Raw genomic sequence first — 22,555 nt, 5'->3', positions numbered from 1 at the left:
TATTCTCTGTATTTAATTCCCATTATATGAAACTGAATAATTCAGAATTAAACCTTCAGCACCCGTGAATGAGGTTAGTCTTGGGGAAATCAGGGAAGAAGATCCTCTTGGCATGAACGAGACCATTTCAAATCTACCTTGCTAGAGCAGTTTCCCATTAAGAGTCCTGAGTTCACACTATTCCATACTGCTCTCTCCATCTCTCCAGTTAGATACACTTGAATCGACTTTTTTAGCCCTTGAACTGGAACATTGGACAGCTAGTCTTCTAAGTGCCTTTTCCTGAATCAGAACTCAAAGACAAAAGTTTTATTTCCCAGGTTGTAGTGCCTATCTGTATTTCTCCATCCACCATCTTTCCAAGTATTATTGCTGTCAGCCCTGTTAAAACTCATTATCCTAAGTATTCCAGGCCAAACTGAAGGAGTTTTGTAATGAATACAGATTATCAGACCCATGACTGGTAGATGGTATTGTTTCCCATTAGTCAAGATCTGAACCTTTACACAGATATTATATTCAGATTCTTTATAGTTACGTAACCTCTGCAGCTTCCCTATATTAGAACCTCAATTAAATTTTTTAAAAAATTTAGAAACCATTCTAAAATGGTTTAAATACTAGTTTCAATGTCAAATGCTGCCCAATTAAAGATGTGTTTTAATAAAGCTATAAAATATTCCTATCTCAAGAATGGATAATATTTAAGATTAAACATTAGACCTTGAAATAACACACCATCTTCCAGAAACATGGTTTATCTAGTTAAATCTAAAATAAATGTATTAATAAATAAACTAGATTCTTTTTTTTTTTCAATCTCGAAAATTCCAAGTGATTCAACTGACCTATTTGGTACTCATTATCTCTTTTACTAAGAACATTACCAGCTACATTTTGGACATTTTCATAATCTCAGTTATAATCCTAACTCAATTACAATCCTATAATGACGCTAACAGAGCGTCATAACTGTTATTTTCATAATGGAATTTGACCTAGAAGCATCATCTCTTGTGTGATTAAGGCATTTAGGAGGAGAGGTTTGTTTTTGTTTTTTAAGCCACTGAAGAAAAGCAGAGTAAAATATATAGTTTTTATTATTTTAGTTTTCTCTATAAGAATGACGAGGATATTGAACGAGGAAGTACTCCATAAACTTTGACAGGTAGAAATGTTTCCTTCAGGGCATAATCCCATTTTAACTACTTCTATCCACTGGTTCTGGTTGTTACTCCCTGTCTTCCTGCTTTATGGAGTAATCTCAAGGCCAGATAGACTTTTTTTTTTCAAATAGCTTATTTATGGCTTGGTAAAAACAGTATACTATACTTAGTGGTATCAACACTTTCTTTTACCTCCTAGGGTTATTTTAAAGAGGAGGCTTATAGAGTAAAATGTTGTTGCTTTTCCATTTAACCTTGATATGGAAAAAGTAACACAACAAATAAAACAATATTCTAAGTGTGGAAAAATAGTGTTTTCTAAAAAACGAAAGGTATTTTCTCTTTCAGATAGAACTGACATCTCTTTGAGCCTAAGTGAGATTGTCACAAGGAATGGTGGGAAAAAAGATTTTATATCAAGATTGCATCCCCACAAATTTAGCCGCTCTTATGTGTGGTACCAAATATTACTTATTGCTGTGTTTTTAGGCCATCCATTTACCATTACTGAGTCAAAAATGTAAATATTCTTTAGAAATCATCTACCAACTGAAGTCTGAAAGGACCTAAGAATTTATGTAATCTGGTCCCTGTTTTGCAGGAGTTTGTGGAAAACAGCAGGAAAGCAATGAAAGAAGCTGGGAAGGGAGGTGTTGCTGATGCCAGAGAGCTAAAACCGATGGTAGGTGGAGATGAGGAGGTGGCCGCCCTCCAAGAATTTCACTTTCACTTCCTCTCTCTCTCTCTCTTCACTGACTGCACTTCCTCAGGAGAAGCTTTTGTGATCTGTGTCACGCAGGACGTGCTGCTCTTTCTGTTTGTGTGTTTACCCATCACTTGGATGGCAGAATTCTTGTCACAACTGAGACCACCTTCTGTAAAAGTAAGCTGAAAGGAACAGTGTTCATGGCGGGGCAGGGGATATTTTTGTCCCTGAGGTGAACTTGCAATTTCCATTTTTTTCTTTTTAACTGTCAGTGTTTAGTTTTCATGGGACTGAACATTTGGTTGTACACTTGAACTGACGGTTTGATACTTATTTTAGAAGTGATGATAGCAATTCCTTTCAACTTGCTGAAATTCATATTCCCCCCTTCTTTTAATATTGGTTTGTTTATGTTGCTGTCTTTTCCCCTTTGCTGACTTTTTCTTCTGTTGCCTGGATTGTACTTTCTTTGTTTCTTAAGCTATTTTTCAGTAGCAAACAAGGCTATTTCCGTCAACACCCACATTCCCACTCAATAAGACAATCTGGTCTTCTCCAGCCTCAGTTTAATTGTGAGAAAGATAAATTACCTCTGGTCAGTGATATATATATAACCACTCTCCTTTCATTTGAAAAAAGCAACTTAAAATTAACCAGTATAAGAAAATCCTGAGTAGCTTTTCCCATATATATTCTCACCACTGCATAATGACAGATGTCTTCAGTAATTGGTCTAATTACTGCTTGTATTACAAGTGTATTATTCTTAAATAACATGTTTATTTCAGAATATTATATAATTGCCTACATCCTTAAGCACTTAATTTTAAAACAATGTGCCTTCTATTTGCATATAATGTCCAAAAAAAGGAGAGGTGAAGACTCTCTTTTCTTTCTCCTTTATACTTTAATAAATGGTTTGATTTATAGGTGTCCAACTTAAGAAATATGTAGTATAAAACAAGCCCATCTAAGTATGTAAGAATGAAGGAAATGGCTTCATTGCAGGGGTGGGGGGATGGTATATGTATATGCAAAATAACTGCATATTCAACCTACATTAAAGCCTCAACAGAATGTTTAGATATAAACTCTTCTCTGTAACCCCATCCAGTGCCTATTTTGGTGTTGCTCTTAATAGCATTGATGATGATAAAGTCAAAACTTCAATGTTTATATTCCCAAGGCACAGATCACTCTAATCATAAGTAAGAGCATGTAGAATGGCCATGTAACTCTTATTTTTAAGTGTGCATCAGACAGCACTGGATGAACAGGGAAGGGATGCTAATCACCAATCCCTCCTGTCAGGTTACTCGCCTCCCTGCCCTTTCTTTCTGCATCCCTCTTACTTCATGTGGGCTGAGGGGGACCACAGTGAAAATTCTGCCAACCCTAGGATAGCCTGGAAAAATGAGGAAGGTTTCCTTCTTGCCACTGCTTGGTTGTCCTAATTGTTCAGAAAATAAGGTTTCAAACCTAAAACTTTTAAAAGACATATAAAATCTTAAAATGTAAACCACCCTTCCCCCCCTTTTCTGTCTTTCCAGTGGTTGAAGCGTACATTAAATCACTCTTCAGTAACAAGCATTTAAAGAAAGGGAGAAATAATTAGAGGTTTAGGACTAGCTACTTCGACCATGAATTGGCATGTATTTCTGTATTATTCTTGAGGGAAAGATAGCTGAATTGTGGTAGACCAGAATGCAAATATACCTTCTCTTACCTAAACCCCTGATTCATAGGTATTAATAGTAGGAGAATTGCCTAGGTTATGTGGCATTCTATCAGAAGCCAAAAATGTAGAAATTTTTTCCCCCTAATATTACTTTCAGCTTTAAATTAATGTCCCTTAATTCAAACACCACATTAAAATCTTCATTCCACTTTTACTTTTATTTTATGTTGTTCGTTGCTTGCAGATTAATGGCAAAGCCCTCTGCTGTGTCCCAAAATACATCTTCTGTGTGCATTGTTTTTCTGGTCCTTTGGACATTGTAGCATTTGATCTCTAAGAACAACGTTTTAAGTGGTTCAGAAAGTCCCCATGAGAGATGTGTGAATTGTTGCTCACAGGATAATTAAATCTTTCAAGCATATCAGTACCTCTAAATCTGCTCTCTTTCGAAGTATGCATGTTAAGAGTTGACCCGTAATACCACCACCATCTTGTGTGTGTCCCTAAAGAAGTACCTGAGAAACTCCCTCCTAGAGTTTGGGGATTGGTAGAATTTACGATTGCTTATTTGTGTTTGCTTGGTTTAATTCACGTGTTATTCCCATAGATGAAAGTTCTGTTAACAGAGCGTCATAACTATTTTGCTGCATCTGTAGAAACACTGCTGTTCGAATTCACTGTCTGTCTCCTTAATGAGATAGTTTAATATGAGTTTTTTTTAAGTCTATAAAATAATGTTCAGAAAAGTGAGGTTTAAATTTTTACATTTGACAGGGCATCACTAAACTAAACATAAGTACTTCCAGCTTTCCTCTTAGACTTTTTTTTTTTTGAGAGAGCCTCACTAGTTAAGGAAACTTTGAAGGTTTGTAAGGTCTTTCTATAAATCTTTGAAAATTATTTTAGAAAAATTTACCAAATGTGATGTAGAGGTTTAAGAAAGAGACATCTGGCAATCTGCTCGCTATCATACAGGAAAAACTTACAGAGAAAATGGAGGAAAAAACCTGGGCACTATAGCAACATAGACTAGAGATGAATTCTCTGCATATCTCAAAGATGACCCAGAGGGAAGTGTGACTTTCTACAATCACAGGAATTTCAGACCCTGGAATTTAGGTTTGGGGGAGAAGGATTCTCAATCCATTTTTCTTTATTGCTCTTTGTGACCATCTGTGTATTTGTACCATCATTCATGATCTCCTTTTAATGGTAATTGTCTAAGATTATACTCTGTATGACTTTGTTTTCTAGGCTTCGGGAGCAAGTTCTGCTTGAACCTAGCCGACCGTTATGGAACCCATTGACATTCCAAAACAATATATACACATAACTATGTATTTGTGTGTGTGGGTGTGTGTATATATGTATATGTATGTGTGTATATATATGTATATGTATATACACACACACACATAATCAGCCAAAATCAGAGAACAGGAACAGGGATTTAATACCTTTTTTATGCTTATTTTTGTCAAACATGTACTCCTTTCATACGGGTGGCTTTTACAAGGCAACTGCCGTCATTTAATGTTTTCAATTGTAATTGTCTTAATGGAAATGTTAAGGTTCATATCTGATTAACATTTTTAATAACTTAGAGGAGATTTTAACTTTAGTTATTTAAATTAGGTAAAATTATTGTACCGAATTCTCTGTCTAAAGTTTATTCAGGGGTGATTTCCCTGATGCGTGCATAAAATCAAGACCTTATTTTACTGATGCATAAGTCCTAGTGGGATGAGACTGGGCATATGCTTTCAGGTAAATAAGGAGTTACTCCATTCAGTTTTCCCCAATCAAAGAAGCCATGTCATTTTCCTTTTAGAAACATACAAGTGGACCCAATGTGGGAATTTTCGTAGTAGTTCATGCATTTGTCAGCCAACATTAAAAAGTAACCAACTCCTCAGGTATTTGTAGTTTACCCTAATGCTTCTATAAGAGAGTAGGTAAAAAAGGAAAGGGTAGATAATCTTTCTTATGCAAACTTTTCTCTTATATTTTGTCTTTCATTTTGACGTTAGTAGCATCCTCCACACATTTGTGTGCCTGATTTGAAAGGAAGCTGGGGTACCCAGCAAGTTTAGCCTTTAAGTTTCTGTGTATCGGTTTGCAGACTAAGTAATGCTGGAAGGAATAAAAAAGGGAGAGAAACATGAAACACAAAGCATTGAAAATTCCGGTACTTGGGCTTCTGCTTCAGAGGAACTTCAATGGCTTAGGGCTAAATGGCCATTTTATTCAAATGCTTGCTATAAATCTGAAAACATACTGGCAGGTGCTCCTCTCCTTGGCAATTCATTAAGTATCCAGAATTCTACAATGTTTAACTGAAGAATTGGTTAATGTTTTGATCCTCAAGTGTTGAACGTTCTTTGTGTTTGGGGATGGGTTTTGGGTTTTGGGGGGTTTTTTAATTCCTGAAGCTTACCAGATATGAATGGCTAATATTTCATTGTTCTGCTTATTGTAATGGTGAATGCTTTAAGAAAAAAAAGTGTAATTTGCTAAGAATAATTCATGATCTGTTTATGCGATAACTCCTTTTTGTTACAATTTTTTTAAAAAAAGCTATTTTTGTTAATGTAAAGTAAATATTTCAGAGCAGATTTTTTAAACTTATTGCACTAAATATAGGCTCTGTACAAAAAAAAAAAAAGCCTCAGCATTTTATCATTCCATGGAAGGAGAATCTTTTGAAAGAAAGCATTGCCTCCTACCAGAATTAGACAGTGAATTAGACCGGTATTATGGAAATGTGTACAATTAATGTCACTAGGGCTTAATAAGCAGCTGTTTGCTAATGTGCTTCCTTTCAAAGGGTTGGACCTTTAAATTGCTGCAAAAGGTAAATTGTATTTTTTTTTAAGTATCCGTGTTCTTTACTCTAGCTAGGCTAAAATTTGCTAAATGCCTCGGTTTCTTTTCAAAGCTCATGTAATATTTCTGATTTTTCAGAATATTTGCAATAACAGTCCGGAATTTTATTTTTATTTTTTTTTTAAAGAAACAGGAGCTCACGTCTTGGCAAGATCACAGAAAACAATATTGTGAGAGTAGCTATTTTGAAACAATAATTCTCCAGAAGTTAACATTCTAACATGTGATGTCACTAAACGATATCATTGTACTCTTTTATATCATTTGAAATGGAATAAATATAATTATGTAACTAACAATTATCCAAATAGGTGAGAGAGCAAATCATGTAGGAAAATTCAGTCTACCTTCTGTTTCATAGCCACACAGATTGTGGGCATTAAGAAACATTGGGAACTAAATTTAGTCTTGGCAAAAGTATAGAAGATGGGTATCAAAACAGAAGACATTACAGGAGCTACTTATCTTAGGAGGTGTCCCTCCAAAGTGACCTGGTGGAATTCTTGAATTTGGAAATTAGGTTCTACTCACTTGGCCATCCCAGCACCATGGACTCTTGCTGCTCCCTGTTCCATATGCTCGCAATCTCAGCTGTTTGGAAGCCACCAGGAATGCTTTCTAATTATCATTTGCAACTAGAACTGTAATCAGAAAGAAATTTTGTATTTTTGTATAACTTGATTGTGTGCCATTTTATATAACAGGTCCTGTTTTACAAATAAATTTTGTTTTACTAACATTGTGTTTAGAAATTATGCTCTATGTGTAACCATGTCATTTGAGTTCCAAATTAATTGCCAGGCTGTTTCCCCTAAGTGAATATGTGTGCCATATAGGTAGATATATGCAGATATGCATATATATTACACAGACACACACACAGAGATATTTGACTTATAGACTATCACTCTCTCATGAGCTTCATTTGTTGATGCAATTCAGAGAGCCTCACAGAGGCTTTTAGCGATATTTGAAGGTTTTGAGGCTATGTTTGGATAGACCTGCTGCCGCTGTCATTCTTCGTGATCCGTTCTTCAGCTGGCCCTGGGCTGCCTTCTTGCTATTCGCTCACTGCCTCCATCTCTGCCCAAGTGAGAATACATGAAGGACAAAAATCGTCTGTGAAATGTGGTTACCTGAATACTTTTATCAACCACTGGCTCTGTGTGGTGGGTTTTGTCTTTTGTCTGCGGTGGATCTTCAAAATTGTGTTCAGGACGCCTACTTCCAGAGTTACAGTTAGCATCCGCGGTTGTCAGTGGTGATCACAGTGAGAAGAGAATCGTGATCGTTGCTGCCATTGGAAAATTAAGGTTCTGGTGCCTGATTTAGACTTTCTAGGCTCCTGCCTCAAGAGTAAGCTCTGCTGTATATGATATGGAAGGGAAAAGGTTATATTTCAGTATAAATCCAAGAGACCCATCTTCTGTGGGAGGCTTACCAGTACGTTAGGTAAACATTAGGAATTTAGCTAGAGTGCTGAGATTGTATTATCTCTGCACGGACTAGCACAGCTCAAAGCAGGCTCTTCCTTTAAACCATTTAATGCAATGTTTAATGTTTAAGGATCAAAGCTTTTATCCTATCCTATAGCATAATTAAGTCCTAAGTTACTGCAATATAAGTAGCTTAACTGTGTGTTGGTTCCTAAACTTTTTGCATAATGGTTGAGGAGGGGGCATTCACTGAGTCTATTTAAAAATTAAGCTGCAAATAAGTTTTTCCTTTGTAGAGATGCTCCCTTACTCTAATTTTGTCATTTTTTCAGCCAAGGGCGTTAAGCTGCCAGTTCCCAATACCACTGACCTCGGTATCTGCCAAGGGCTCCCTTATCTTCCCAGGGCAGTTTCAGGATTTCACCCCAGTAGGGGGTGGTTAGGAGGTGACCCCTTTTATAGGGGTCCTGAGCCCCTTGAAACCAGAGTAATGTTCCTCCCACCCTCTCCCTTAAAACAGCTACGGAAACTACAGGCACCAAATATTTGTGAGGCCATGTTAGTGCCCTCAAGACCCCGACCATTTCCACCAAGCACCACTAATAGCTAATAAAGGCCATTTCAAGAGGTCTCCTGGCCTTCAAAGTAGAATTCTGGGGTCAGTTCTGAAACCAGAGCTGCCAATTATGGTGACCTGAACATTTTATTTTATTTTTCATCAGTAACCTCTCTTGAATTTTTGGAGTTTCCAGTAATAGCCTTTAACACAGCCTCTGAGAAGTTTCCTTCAGAAAGGTCTTTTAAAGTTTTCACCTTTCAATAAGTTCTCTACTGCATTTTAACCGCTACTTAAAAAAAAAACCAAAATCCTCAGAATCTGGAGGCTTATCAATGCGCCTGCCACAGTTAATCTCTGTATTCTTTTCATATATTCCATCTGAGAGATAAAAGTGCACTATAATGGCTTGCCTAGAGTTTTTAAGATGTGGTCTGTGAATATATATTGGAAAATTGTGGGTTCGTAAGTAAATGCATAAAGCAGAGCTTTGTGTATTCTATAATCACAGTGCAGAATACCTTTTGCTTTAAATGCATATTCATGTATCTTTGTGTACTAAGGAATACATGTTAGCCCATTTGAAAAGTAGGCACTCTTCATATACACTGGCTACTTTCAGAATAAGCTGATCTTTTTAATGACATATAGCCCAAATTGTGAAAAAAGCAGGATGCTTGAATGTGCCAAGAGAAAATATAAAGCTAGCAAACTTAGAAAACAAAATAAAAAGCTAAACGTGTTGTACACACCAAAAAATTTTAAATAGCACACTTTCCTCCATTCACGTTTCATAAATTTGAGTCAAATTCTTATTCTCCAAATTTCAATTTAAGGGGAAATTTTTAATCCAAGATTTAAATCTTTGAAGATATCTTTCTTATAAAAAACTTCAATGCAGCGTTTTTAAACTTGAGAATTTCTGTGGAAAACCTTTCTTTTCTATGGAAATACTATAGTACGCTTTCTTCCACCCCATCTCCTTGATTTTTATATGTGTAAAAAAAAGACAAATGATGCTTCCATTTCAGTATCACATGAACAGCTATCACTTTTCTAAATTAAATGAGCAGGATTTAAGTTGGATATTTTTTAAAGAAATTCATTAGTAAACATGTGGAAAAGATATGCAGTTGTTAGGGACCCAAATATTAGGCTATTTTCTTCAGTTTTGATACCAGTTTTACAATATAAATGATTTCCTGAGGAATAAACATTCTAGACCAGGGAATTCAGAATAGTAAAGCTTTCAGGTTACTCATGGTCTAGTCAAGGTCTAGCTGAACATGAAAACGTTGTAATTTCCAAATGTTTCAGAAATCTTTCACTTTTATTTGCTAAGACCCAAATTTAGTATTTGATATTCAAAAGCAGGTTCTTAATCTTTTGAGGGGACCAAGGGCCCCTCTGAGAAGCTTATGAAAGCAATGAACTACCTTTCTCTCAAAGTCACATAGCCTACTTAGGAACATTTAAAATACTAATAGAATTTCGGGACCCTGAGACTGCCCGCCTCCACCTCGCCCCCATCCCCTCAGGGCCTAAGGAACACAAATCTGAGGCTGCTCTAAAGTTGGTTTGATAATGTGTTTTGAAATAAAGTAGTGATTAGGCCTCCACTGAAGATTCTTTTAAGATGGTACTTAACAATTTCGGACCTGGAATCATTTTCTTTTTTAATTGAAGTATAGTTGATTTACAATGTTGTGTTAATTTCTGCTGTACAGTAAAGTGATTCAGTTATATATATATACTTTTTTAAAATATTCTTTTCCATTTTGGTTTATCATAGGATACTGAATATAGTGCTCTGTGCTATACAGTAGGATCTTGTTGTCTGGAATCCTTTTTATAACTTGAAAACTTTTAGTACCAGCTTTGAAAATCAAAACCACACTAATCTGAATGAAAAACAGGACGTCAACACTGAATCTTCAAGACAGTAAGATTTCTTTCCTTGGTGGTGTAAGGATGTATGTGTCCTATGATGAATTGTTGGCAAGGTACCAAATTATTTGCAATGGACAAGAAAATCCAAGAAGAAATGAATAGGGAATCCCTGTAATCATCCGTCTACCAAAACACTAGATTCTTTATTATTGTCACTCAGCTATGACATCTGTAGCATAGTGTTATCAGTTAGATCACTGTCTAAAAATATATCTCTGTCAACACGACCAAGAACATTTGAAGATGGTGATAAATTAGCAAACTTACCGTAGTCCATAGTTGACAAAAAAATTTTAGTGGAAATATGGAGGAGCAGATGCTGAGGGGACAAATTCAAAAGTTATTTTTTTCTCCTTCGTAAATCAGTGAGATGTTCCCTCCTGTTTTGAGTGTTTTCCGGTCACCACTAGAGCAGCCTTGGACCACTGCCCATGGGACTGTGCCTCCACTCCCCCCATCCACATCACCTTCCTTCTTTAGGGAGCATGTGGGTTTCTTCACATTTACACCTTACTATTAGGTAAGCTTGCTGCACTATATGGAGTGTCGTCTGGGCCCTTGAAAAAGCAGGCAGACATCCTTAGAGGAATTTGAGGTTTTTTAAGATTTGATTCCAGGGGGTCATGACCTATAGTCAGACATCAAACTATTACCTACATTTTCAAGCTGAAGAAAGCAGTGGAAATGTCCTAATTGGCTGGTGAAGAAAATAGAAAAGTCAGCTCTCCTCCCCACCCCACAACCCCAGAAGAGCTCTATTGAACCTTCCACAGTAGCAAAGGAAGAGACCACAGGTGGAAGTTCCCATATTGGGTGGAAAAGGGCCTAAGTCCGGTGTAAGTATCTATATTTGATGTCTTTTTGTCATAGAAGTGTATGACCTAAAGGAAATGTCCTGAGTTTCACATAGGAATCTGATCCACCCATCCCATCAGCTAGGAAATTAGTTTTAGTTATTTTTTGAGGAATAATGTGTTAAATCATTCTATGTGAGTAAAGTAAGCATTGAAAAGAAGACTTGAGGGACTTCCCTGGCGGTCCAGTGGTTAAGATTCCACCCTTCCAATGCAGGGGGCGCGTGGGTTCCATCCCTGGTCAGGAAACTAAGATCCCACATGCTGCACAGTGCGGCCAAAAATAAATAAAAAGAAAAAAACAAAAAAAAAAGAAAAGACTTGAGGAATGAATGGACACAGGACTGGAGTGAACGTCCTACCAGCATCCTGCAGACCATTCTACCTGCCACTAGAAAATGTGAGCACTTCCTCCATTTACCACATGGGTCATTAAGCCAGGATTGTTTTCAAAAATTGTATGAGGTGATTCATAGGAATGAAACAATACTAGGACAGCTTTGGGACTGATGATTGGAGACAGAGACTACAGAGTAAATTTTCCCCTTCCTCTGGGTTCTAGCAGTGTTCTCCCAGAATTTTTGGTCCCCTCGTTTTGGCTGGTTTTGATTTTCAAAGACATCACAGGGGGAAGCTACCTTTCTTCTACTGTATTGCCTTAGTGCTACTAGATTATGTTGCTGTTGAGGTTCTCTGGATTTTGTCCATCCTATAAAAGGGTACTGGGAGCTCCATAATGAAGTTTCAGTTACACTGTCTCAGAATATTCTTGACCATTGAATGCACTTCTAAAGATATGGTACCCAGTGAAATAACTTCAGGAGGTTGTTAGCTGATCCGATTTGCTACAACTAACACGAGAGTGGGGAGAAAAGTGTAGAGGGCACCTAACAAAATGACAGGGGCTCTGGGAAAACAACCAAAGACAAAAGCATATCTTCTGAAGACCAAAGGTCCAACTTTAAGTACTTTCTGGCACAGCCTTCCTGAACTCCTGAGTTTAGAATAGGCTCCTAGAATAAAGCAGCCAAGTTTGAAAGATCAGTCAGTGCAGAGGGACCTGCTCTTCATCTCTCAGGCTCTGAGCCTAACATCCCGTCCAGTCAGATCCCATCCAGTGTATGGGGAGATTTGAACAGAAAATGCCCATCAGTGTGTTTCGACATCTCACTGCTGTGAAATCCAGCGTAAGAGGTATGTTGTGGTGCCACATATTTCTCAATCTGAGGCCTTTTTTGTCTTTTTGGTTTTGTTTTGTTTTGCTATTTGCATCCTATTCACAGTGTCAAAATGGATTTTTGTATCATGTCCGGTCTTTGTCCACTACAAACTATAGGATCATAGTTAAGTCTTCCATGAACTCCCTGGTTCGGGATCTTTTACCTTAGCATTATTTTGAGTTTTTTCCTTATTATTATTTCTTTATTACAGTGTCACTACACTGTATTCAGGTGGGGAAACAAACATGTAGGTGCTTGAACATGCCCCACAGACATGGTCATAGCCCTGTAGTATTTGTGACTGTCATTATTGACACAGTGCAGAATTTACAGAGTGGTGTGCTCTCAGAGGACTTTAAAAATATGTATATGAAGCAATTAACTTTCTGGAGTTATCAAATCTTGCTGGGAAATTAACTTCCAAGAGCTCTGAATTGGATGGAATTCCATCTGGCTTCAGAGTACAATGAGCCTATATGAAATGGAGCTTTGAAATGTTTTCCTTGTGCAGAAATATGAACTAGAAAAAACAGTGCTGATCTAATGCTAAGTTTTCTGTGTACTGACTCAGTTACCAGAACTATAACGAAAACTGTATTTTAGTCTAACAAATGTATAGAATTTTTTTATGTAATAAATAAAATTTTATAGGAAAGAATGTCATTGTCTACTGTGTTGTAGCACTTTCCCATGCCCAGGGTGGTGATGAATAGTGTAGGGGAGGGAAAATAATTGTTCCCCTACCCTTCTGAGTTCTTAGCTGAGACTCTGTAATAGAAGACACATTAACAAGAGAAAAACACACAGAAGTTTATTAACATGTATACCTCAGGTATACATGTGAGATACCCAGGAAAAATGAGTAACTCCTCTAAGTGGCTTAGAATTCAAATTTAAATACCATCTTAATAGGGAAAGGGGAGAGAGGATGTAGGCCTCTTAGGGGAGAGTAAATGATTTTTAGGAAAGATGAATGGGCCCTTAGAGGAATAGCTGGGCGGCATGATAGCTTATGGCAAAGTGTGTCTGGGTGTGGTGCCGACTTCTAGGCTCTTCTCCTGTGATAAGAGTCAATCTCCCCTGGTTGATGAAACTCCTGAGAAGGGGATTTATGACATTTGAGTTCTTTTTGGAGAATCTGTCTAGGGAGATAAGGAGAGTTCAGAGAATACCTCACCCACATTTGCTGTTTTTCAAGTGCCTTCAGCTCACAGTAATACAACAAAGTGGCATTTTTTTGAGGCGGCATGTCCTGAACTCCTGCAGTCATATTTGGGGGTGGCGTATTCTGCTGTGCTGCAATAGAAACTGATTGTGGGCAACATCTTGTTTTCAGATTAGGTCAATATGCTGCAAGGGTGCCCTGGAATTGACCAGCTATTTCTTTCCAGCATCTCTCAGCATGTTCTAGGATCCCTGAAGTATGAAACATAAATGTACTAAATAAAACCTAATTTCCGAAGTACAAAGTTCATCCACTGCCCAGCCAGACTTCCTAGCTGGAGTCTGAGTCACTCTGTGAATGCTAAGGTTGCAACTGAATTCAATCATCAGGCAGAGACGAAAAGCCTGTTAGATAACGTTTACCATGGAAATCACTCGTTGTGCTTGGTACAGTGCCCTGCACATAAATTGAAGCCTGGATCTGTGCTAAGTTGGTGAGTTGGTGAACCTGTGGTGTGCCATAATTTAGGCAGTAAATTATGGAAAAATCAAGCTTGTTTATTTTTCAACAAGCTTGAAAAGTTTGGAAAAATCAAGCTTATTTAAAACTAATCCTATTTTAAATGATATTGGGGACTAAGAAAGGGGTGTTCTTAAGTGGAAGACCTTTTGCAATACCAATAAATCTCTCCCAATTTGTTTTTTAATTTTGGATTTTTCTTGAGAGGCTGCTGTACAGACTGCTTTTCATTAGCAAATGTGAGTAATGCCCAGATCGTAGCCCTAGTTATTTATCTATACCAGCTTGCCAAAAGAAGTTGTTAGAGAACGTTTGTGAGGAGTCCTCAGACACTACAGGTGTTTGAGATACTAAAGAATGTTAACCAATCTGGACTGTTTGGAGGCGTGGTCCTGATGCAAGCGTACACAATTTCTTGTTCCATAGACCACCTAGTGATGAAAGAGCCTGTGAAAAGCCTCACATCTCCTAAAAGGTACCCAGATATTCTTTTTCTCTTTGGCTATGAAAAGTATAATCTGTATTCAATCTCAAATTTTAGACGATAAAGAAAAATCCAGAGGGTCTCTTTTTTTTTTTTTTTTTTTTTGCGGTACGCGGACCTCTCACTGCTGCGGCCCCTCCCCTTGCGGAGCACAGGCTTCGGACGCGCAGGCCCAGTGGCCATGGCTCACGGGCTCAGCCGCTCCGCCGCATGTGGGATCCTCGCGGACCGGGGCACGAACCCGCGTCCCCTGCATCGGCAGGCGGATTCAACCACTGCGCCACCACGGAAGCCTCCACAGGGTCTCTTTTAAGAGGCATACTGCTTGTGCACGTTAGCATAATATATAAGTTGTGATTGAAATTTCAGCTTCAGATAGTGCTCAAAGCTCCTAGAGGTGTCGAAAGTTTCAGAAAGAAGCCAGCATCCTAATGAGGCCCTCTGGCCTCCTTTTTTTTTTTTTCTCTCTTTTTTTTTTCTGGTAGGTGGGCCTCTCACTGCTGTGGCCCCTCCCCTTGCAGAGCACAGGCTTCGGACGCGCAGGCTCAGCCGCTCCGCGGCATGTGGGATCCTCCCAGACCGGGGCACGAACCCGTGTCCCCTGCATCGGCAGGCGGACTCTCAACCACTGCGCCACCAGTAAAGCCCTGGCCTCCTATTTTTGACCAGGTGTTGTGGAAGTAACCCACAAGGCCAGGCCTCTTCACATTATTGGTAATTTTTTTCAGTTGTTGCAAGTAGCAGTGAAGGTAAGGAATACTTCGTGCCTTTAATTTGATATTGTGCCTCCTTTACTGTCCAAATCCTGAGAAAAATAATTTTAGAAGATATACCTAGGTTACATACAGGAGTCCAGAAAAAGCAAAGCTAAGCTATTAGACCACTTCCTGGGCTTATCAGCAATTTCAGTAGAAGTCTTAGAGCTCTCTAGGTAGTTATAAGCTCCCTGGCCGGTTATGTCAGACCAGAGAGGCGACAGTAAGGAATTGCCTTCAAGGCAAAACAAAAGGGCTTTCTGTCAACCAAACTCACACTATAACCTCACACTTGGAGACAGGATATTAGGGGTTTGTGTTTGGTCTATTCTCTCTGCCAGAAGGGATTCTCCCAACTTACAAGAAACAATTTTAACACAAATTTAAAAAAAAATTTTTTTTTAAAGGAGGCATGTGAAAATTGAGAAAAGGAGATTAACTGTATAAGAAACCCTAGGCTGCACATAAAACTAAACTCCAAGTTTTCTGTGAGTCCCACAAAGAGGAAATCAAGAAAGGTACATAGTTTTATTTATTTATTATTTTAACATCTTTATTGGAGTATAATCGCTTTACAATGGTGTGTTAGTTTCTGTTTTATAACAAAGTGAATCAGCTATACATATACATATATCCCCATATCTCTTCCCTCTTGCGTCTCCCTCCCTCACACCCTCCCTATCCCACCGCTCCAGGTGGTCACAAAGCACTGAGCTGATCTACCTGAGCTATGCGGCTGCTTCCCACTAGCTATCGGTTTTACATTTGGTAGTGTATGTATGTCCATGCCACTCTCTCACTTTGTCCCAGCTTCCCCTTCCCCTTCCCCATGTCCTCAAGTCCATGCTCTAGTAGGTCTGTGTCTTTATTCCCGTCCTGCCCCTAGGTTCTTCATGACCTTTTTTTTTTTAGATTCCATATATATGTGTTAGCATACAGTATTTCTTTTTCTCTTTCTGACTTCACTCTGTATGACAGGCTCTAGGTCCATCCACCTTACTACAAATAACTCAATTTCGTTCTTTTTTAATGGCTGAGTAATATTCCATTGTATATATGTGCCACATCTTCTTTATCCATTCATCTGTTGATAGACACTTAGGTTGCTTCCATGTCCTGGCTATTGTAAATAGAGCTGCTATGAACATTATGGTACATGACTCTTTTTGAATTATGGTTTTCTCAGGGTATATGAGCAGTAGTGGGATTGCTGGGTCATGTGGTAATTCTATTTTTAGTTTTTTCAGGAACCTCCGTACTGTTCTCCATAGTGGCTGTATCAATTTACATTCTCACCAACAGTGCAGTCCCTTTTCTCCACACCCTCTCCAGCATTTATTGTTTATAGATTTTTTGATGATGGCCATTCTGACTGGTGTGAGATGATACCTCATTGTAGTTTTGATTTGCATTTCTCTAATGATTAATGATGTTGAGCATTCTTTCATGTGTTTGTTGGCAATCTGTATATCTTCTTTGCAGAAATGTCTGTTTAGGTCTTCTGCCCATTTTTGGATTGGGTTGTTTGTTTTTGGTACATAGTTTTAAATGCCCAATAAAAGGAAACATTAAATAGGACTTCAGCAGGAGGAGCTGGGCAGGCATTAAAAATGTTGTAATCTTTAATGACTTGGAATAATGTCTACAATATAGTCAGTGAAAAAGGGGCTAAAGCAGTATTTATAGCATGATCTCATTTATGTAAAAATCAATATCTTTATACATTTTTAAATGACTGAAGGTATAATACATGCTCTCTTAACCAAGTCTGTGGGCACTGGTAGCTGATCGGTTAATTGAAAAATTTGGTTAAGGAGGAGAATCTTTATAAATGAAATGTTTTTTAAAACTACAACAAGTAAATAATCATTGGACAAACTTTGTCATAGGTATTCTATTGATGACTCTTCGAGTCCTCTGAAGTTGTGTATTGTCTTTTTTTTTTTTTGGCAGCATTAAACATACCAATAATGTAACCACCAGAAAATGTAAAAATGTGAAATACTGGTTTCTTTAAATGGGTCAAGAATTTAGAGAAGCTAAATAATGAAGCAAGCTGAGTATAGACTCCTAGATTTTTATTTCTTTCCAATGTTTATAATTCTCATGTACACATAATTTGAGTAATATTTTTAGTATCTTATCTTTATAGAGTCTTTCCAAAGCATTCAACTTACTTTTCTTAGAAATTACTCTCTTTAGACTCATTGTTTTTATCAATATACATAACTTTTTTTTTTTTTCTTGCGGTACGTGGGCCTCTCACTGTTGTGGCCTCTCCCATCGCGGAGCACAGGCTCCGGACGCGCAGGCTCAGCGGCCATGGCTCACGGGCCCAGCCGCTCCGCGGCACGTGGGATCTTCCCGGACCAGGGCACGAACCCGTGTCCCCTGCATCGGCAGGCGGACTCTCAACCACTGTGCCACCAGGGAAGCCCAATGTACATAATATTTAAATAATCATACCATTTGAATAACCACTGCACCTGGCATAACATGTTGGAATAAACACACCTGACTCTTGCTAGGCACAGTCCGCTGATGCTGAGAACACAGTGCATAGGCCGCCCTCCGGGACCATTCAGCTTGCTATGGACATCAGCCAGCACATTCTACGGAGGACTAGAGGTGTCAGTTAATCTGGCAAGATGGTTAAGTGGAAGTCAGCTACCACTCTTGTTACATCAAAATGATAATTATAGTTATCTCTGGGACATGGCATTAGGGTAATTTAATTTTTTCTTTGCTTATCTGTATGTTTAAAATACTCCTGTATTGTTCTTTTTTTTTTTTTGAAGTAAGCTCTATAGTTTTTTAACATGAAAAAATATAGTTAAGTTAAAAAGCAAATATCCAGGTAAGTATAATAAGATGACAGCAACTAAACCCGAGTGATAATAGGCCAATAGGGTAGAAGAGAAATTCCCCAAAACAAATTCTATTATTTATAAGAATTTAATAAGAGCTAAGGCTACACCTCAAAATGAATAAGAAAGGAAAGAATTCATTTAATAAACAGTGTTTAGGACAATTGGCTTTCAGTTTGAAAACAAATCTATGTCAAATCCAAATGGAATAAGGAATTTTTTTTTTTTAATTAGACAGAGGAAGGAGTGGGAAGGACTTAATAAATGTAGAAGAATTGGGGTGGGAGAGGGGGAAACATCAGGCTGGTGGAAGTTGGTGAGGTCCACGTCTCATACTCTGGAAACTGTTATGAGTGAGGCCCGTTTCGTGCACGTTCACTAAGTGTGTCTACAGCAGTGTGCTAAGCGTGTCCACGTCCGATCAACAATCATTTCCTGAGACCTGCTCTGGTGAGTAGGATTTATATTCTGGGACTCTGGTAACTTCACTCCCTGATCTGAAGTAGCTCACGGCCTAATGTGGGAAACAGGCAGCAGTGAAGGTGCTTCAGGAGCACATAGGGAGGTGCTGGGTTATTAGGAGAAGCTGCCTGAGCTGTGTCCTGAAGGATGAGCGGGAATGAGCCAGATGATGAGAGGGCAGGAGGGAGGAAGGGAGAAGATTCTACCCAGAGGAATAGCACGGGCCATTAGCACAGGCCATCATATAGCGACACGAGGACACCTCAGTCATTTAGAAAATCCAAAGCCAAGAATGTATGGATGGGCAGCAAGAGGTGACCCCGGAGAGGATATGGGAGTTTTGCACGTTCAATCAGACCTAGAGCCTGTGGAGACTTGGGACAGAGGGGGAAGGGGGAAGGGGAAGATCCCAGTGGGAAATTTACAGACCTGGTGACTAATTAGATCTGGGGGGAAGGGAAGAGGAATCGCAGAGGTGTACGCTCAGTGTGGGGTATGCCATTTCTTCATTTAAAGATAGGGACTTGCTCCAGATGGTCAAGTTCATCCAGGCTCTGAGTCTCTAATTCACTGAATATTGGAAATGTTTACCTTTTCTTCTCAGTGCCGTCTGATGCAAAATCTCTGTAATGATAAGAAGGAGCCATTTGGAGAAGAGTTTGAGGGCCTGAAAATATGTCTCTGTGCCAACAAAATTTTTTTCCACTCCCTCATGAAGGAAATCTACCTAATTTCTGGTTTTCATTTAAGAGACCCCAATCTAACAATGGCTTGTACAGCTAAAGTCACTGCAGACAAACTTTCTCAATGGCTCTAACTCTGCTCTTCTGCATTGTCACCTTAACAATCTGTGTGCTTCTCTGCTAACAAGAAATACATACAATGTATCTTTAGCATATATAGTTACATATTTATGCTCCACTTTTTTCCAAAAAGGCTTATGTACAGTAAGATTATTAAAATAAAAATAGAAAAGCAAAGACATAAACAGGAAGAAACAAATATGCTAGACTCTAGGACTAATATAGTTACAGGACAATGAAGCATTAAATACTTTGAGTGTCCTAGCAACCTAAAGAGAAAGAACACTAAGATTTATGTAGAATGTTATCCTTTGATGGAAGAAGGTATATGCATTCTTCAAGTTACTGTGAAAGCAAAAATAATCTGCGTATGGCTCTCGAACGGGGCTTGGGGAGCTGAGCTGGTAAAGTCCAAGCATGTAACTTCCTGATTCTTTAACTGAATTTGTTACCTCATCCTTATGTAGAGCCACCTCTGTTAGGACTTACAGGACATGTTCGTAAATATAAATAAAACAGAAAAGTAGTCTTTATTCCAAAGACATTTATGAAGTCTTATATTCACTAAGGATACAGAAATGAGAGACCTAGTCTTTGCCTTCCAAAACCTCATAGTCTGTTTAGGAAGGCAAAGGGGTAAGCAGATGATTGTATTCTAGCGTACCAGCTGCTCTGAGCGTTAACTCAGGAGTAACACAGAGACTGCCCGAAGGCGGGAGGGGCAGGGACACAGGGCTGTGGCAAAGAAGCCTTTTGGAAAAGGGAGGTAGTGTTTCCAGCGGAGGGAACGGCATATGTGGGGAAATGATGTGTCTGTGACTCTAGGGTGTGGGGACATGAAACTGGAGAAGTCAGCGGGTATCAGACACTCTTGAAGTGGCTTTGGGCCATACTAAGGGACTTGATTTCATGCTGAAGGAAATGGGGACTCACTGTAGGACTTTTAGCAAGGGAGTGCTTTATGATATTTGCATTTTAGGAGGAAAAAAATCACTGTGACAGCAGTGGGGGAAACTTAACCTGATAAAGCGTGTTTACCAAAAACTCACAGCTAACGTCGTACTCAATAGTGAAAGACTGAAAGCTTTTCCCCCAAGATCAATAACAAGACAAGCATGCCTCTCTTGCCATTGCTATTCAGTATTGTACCGAGAGTTCTAGCCAGGATAATTAGGTAAGTAAAAGAAAGACACCCAAATCAGAAAGAAATAAAATCTCTCTCCTCAGATGACATTACCTTATAGGTAGAAAATCATAAACAATTCATACAGACACACACAAGTAGACTTAATAAACGATTTAAGCATTGTTGTGGGATACAAGATCCACACACAAAAATCAGTTTTATTTCTATGCACTAGCAATGAACAATCCAAAAAGGAAATGAAGAAAACAATTCCATTCACAAGGGCATCAAAAAGAATAAAGCACCAAGAAATAAATTCAACCAAGGAGGTACAAGACCTTTACATTGAAAGCTACAAAATACCATTGAAAGAAATGAGCGAAGACGTAAGTAAATGAGAAGACACACATTCATGGATTGGAAGAGCAAATATTGTTAGAATGGTAATACTACCCAAAGTGATCTACAGATTCAGTGCAATCACTTTCAAAATCCTCATCGTCTTTTTTTTTGTAGAAATGGAAATGGTGATTCAAAAATTCATATGGAATTGCAAGGAAGCCCATAGAGCCAAAACAATTGTGCAAAAGAAGAAAAAATTGGAGAGCTACCATTTCCTGACCTCAAAACTTACTAAAAAGTTATGGCAATCAAAACAATGGGATAATGACATACAGATAGATATCGAAATCAACATTAGAATAGAAAGAATTAAAAGGACAGAAATAAAAGTGTGTGTCTGTTGTCAACAGATTTTTCAACAAGATTGCCAAGATTCTTTCAACGAGGAAAGAATAGTCTTTTCAATAAATGATGCTTGTACAACTTGATATCTACATGCAAAAAAAGACGTTGGACCCCTACCTCACATTATATACAAAAATTAACTAAAAATGGATCAAAGACCTAAATACAAGAGCTAAAACTATAAACTTCTTAGAAGAAAACATAGAGGTGAATCTTCATGACCTTGGATTTGGCAATAACTTCTCGGGTATGACACCAAAACACAAGCAACAAAAGAAAATTGGACTTCATCAAAATTAAAAAATTTTTGCTTCAAAGGATACTATTTTTTAAAGTATGAGAAGTCAACCCACAGAATGGGAGAAAATATTTGTGAATCATATATCTGATAAGGGTCTAGTATCCAGAATATATAAAGAACTCTAACACTCAACAGCAAAGATAAACAACCCAAAACCCTTGAACTCTCCTATATACAGCCCTCCATACTGCCATGACGTGTTTGCTGGGCTGCCACACTTGCTCTCCTGTCTTTTAGGTCATATCTCTCATTTTTCTTCAGCATAAGCCTGGTTCTGGGAGCTGATCCTGTTTATCCAAATTACAAAGGACAAGACTCTTAGGAGCTAAGCAGACCTGAGCAGGTATACTGGTGGAATAGTCATTAATTGAAGAACCAAGCCCAAGTCTTGCTAATTAATTTCAACCCAAAAGAGGTTCCAGTAGAGGAGGCCAACTCCAGATGTGAGTAAACAAAAAATCCCAAAACAACAGTTGCCAAAATAAGACAGAAGTTTACATCTCTCACACATTGCCCAAAGGCAATGCATTATAGTGATTAATTAGAGCATGAGCTCCAATTCAAGCACACTTGTATCCCTTATGAACTATATGACCTTGGGCTTCAGACTCTCTAGGCCTCTGTTTTCCCACCTATGTATAATATAGTATAATTATACATAATTATACTATATAATCATATAATATATATTATTAATAATAATATATAATTATTATTAATAATATAATAGTGCCCAACTTCCCCACAAGCATCTGAGTTCAAGGCATGCTCTATATGAATTGACAGCAGGTTGTTTCAGTTCAGGGGAGTTATAATATGATAGTGCCCAACTTAGGGCTTCCCTGGTGGCGCAGTGGTTGAGAGTCCACCTGCC

The 22,555-nt window shown here is 38.3% G+C and overlaps 1 protein-coding gene across 6 annotated transcripts in view; it reads left to right on the top strand.

The window, feature by feature from the left end:
• The window catches only part of SLC44A1 (solute carrier family 44 member 1), a 214,451-nt gene that overhangs the window by 152,009 nt on the left and 39,887 nt on the right, over nt 1–22,555 (top strand). For 2 of the 6 annotated variants that reach the window (XM_027105319.1, XM_027105321.1), the window contains exon 15: nt 1,768–1,848. In XM_027105319.1, coding sequence (XP_026961120.1) covers nt 1,768–1,848 — 81 coding nt within the window. Of the gene's footprint in view, nt 1–1,767; nt 4,574–4,804; nt 7,179–14,562; nt 14,612–15,782; nt 15,894–22,555 lie in introns of those variants that run through there. The other 4 variants (XR_003432562.1, XM_027105320.1, XM_027105318.1 and 1 more) reach the window with 4 other exon arrangements.

The sequence above is a fragment of the Aethalodelphis obliquidens genome, unplaced genomic scaffold (assembly GCF_003676395.1).
Source record: "Aethalodelphis obliquidens isolate GAN/ISIS:26980383/991018 unplaced genomic scaffold, ASM367639v1 scaffold7, whole genome shotgun sequence".
In the NCBI taxonomy this organism is placed as follows: domain Eukaryota; kingdom Metazoa; phylum Chordata; class Mammalia; order Artiodactyla; family Delphinidae; genus Aethalodelphis; species Aethalodelphis obliquidens.
The sequence above is the reverse complement of the archived record's forward strand: the minus strand, read 5'-3'. Positions and strand labels throughout refer to the sequence as shown.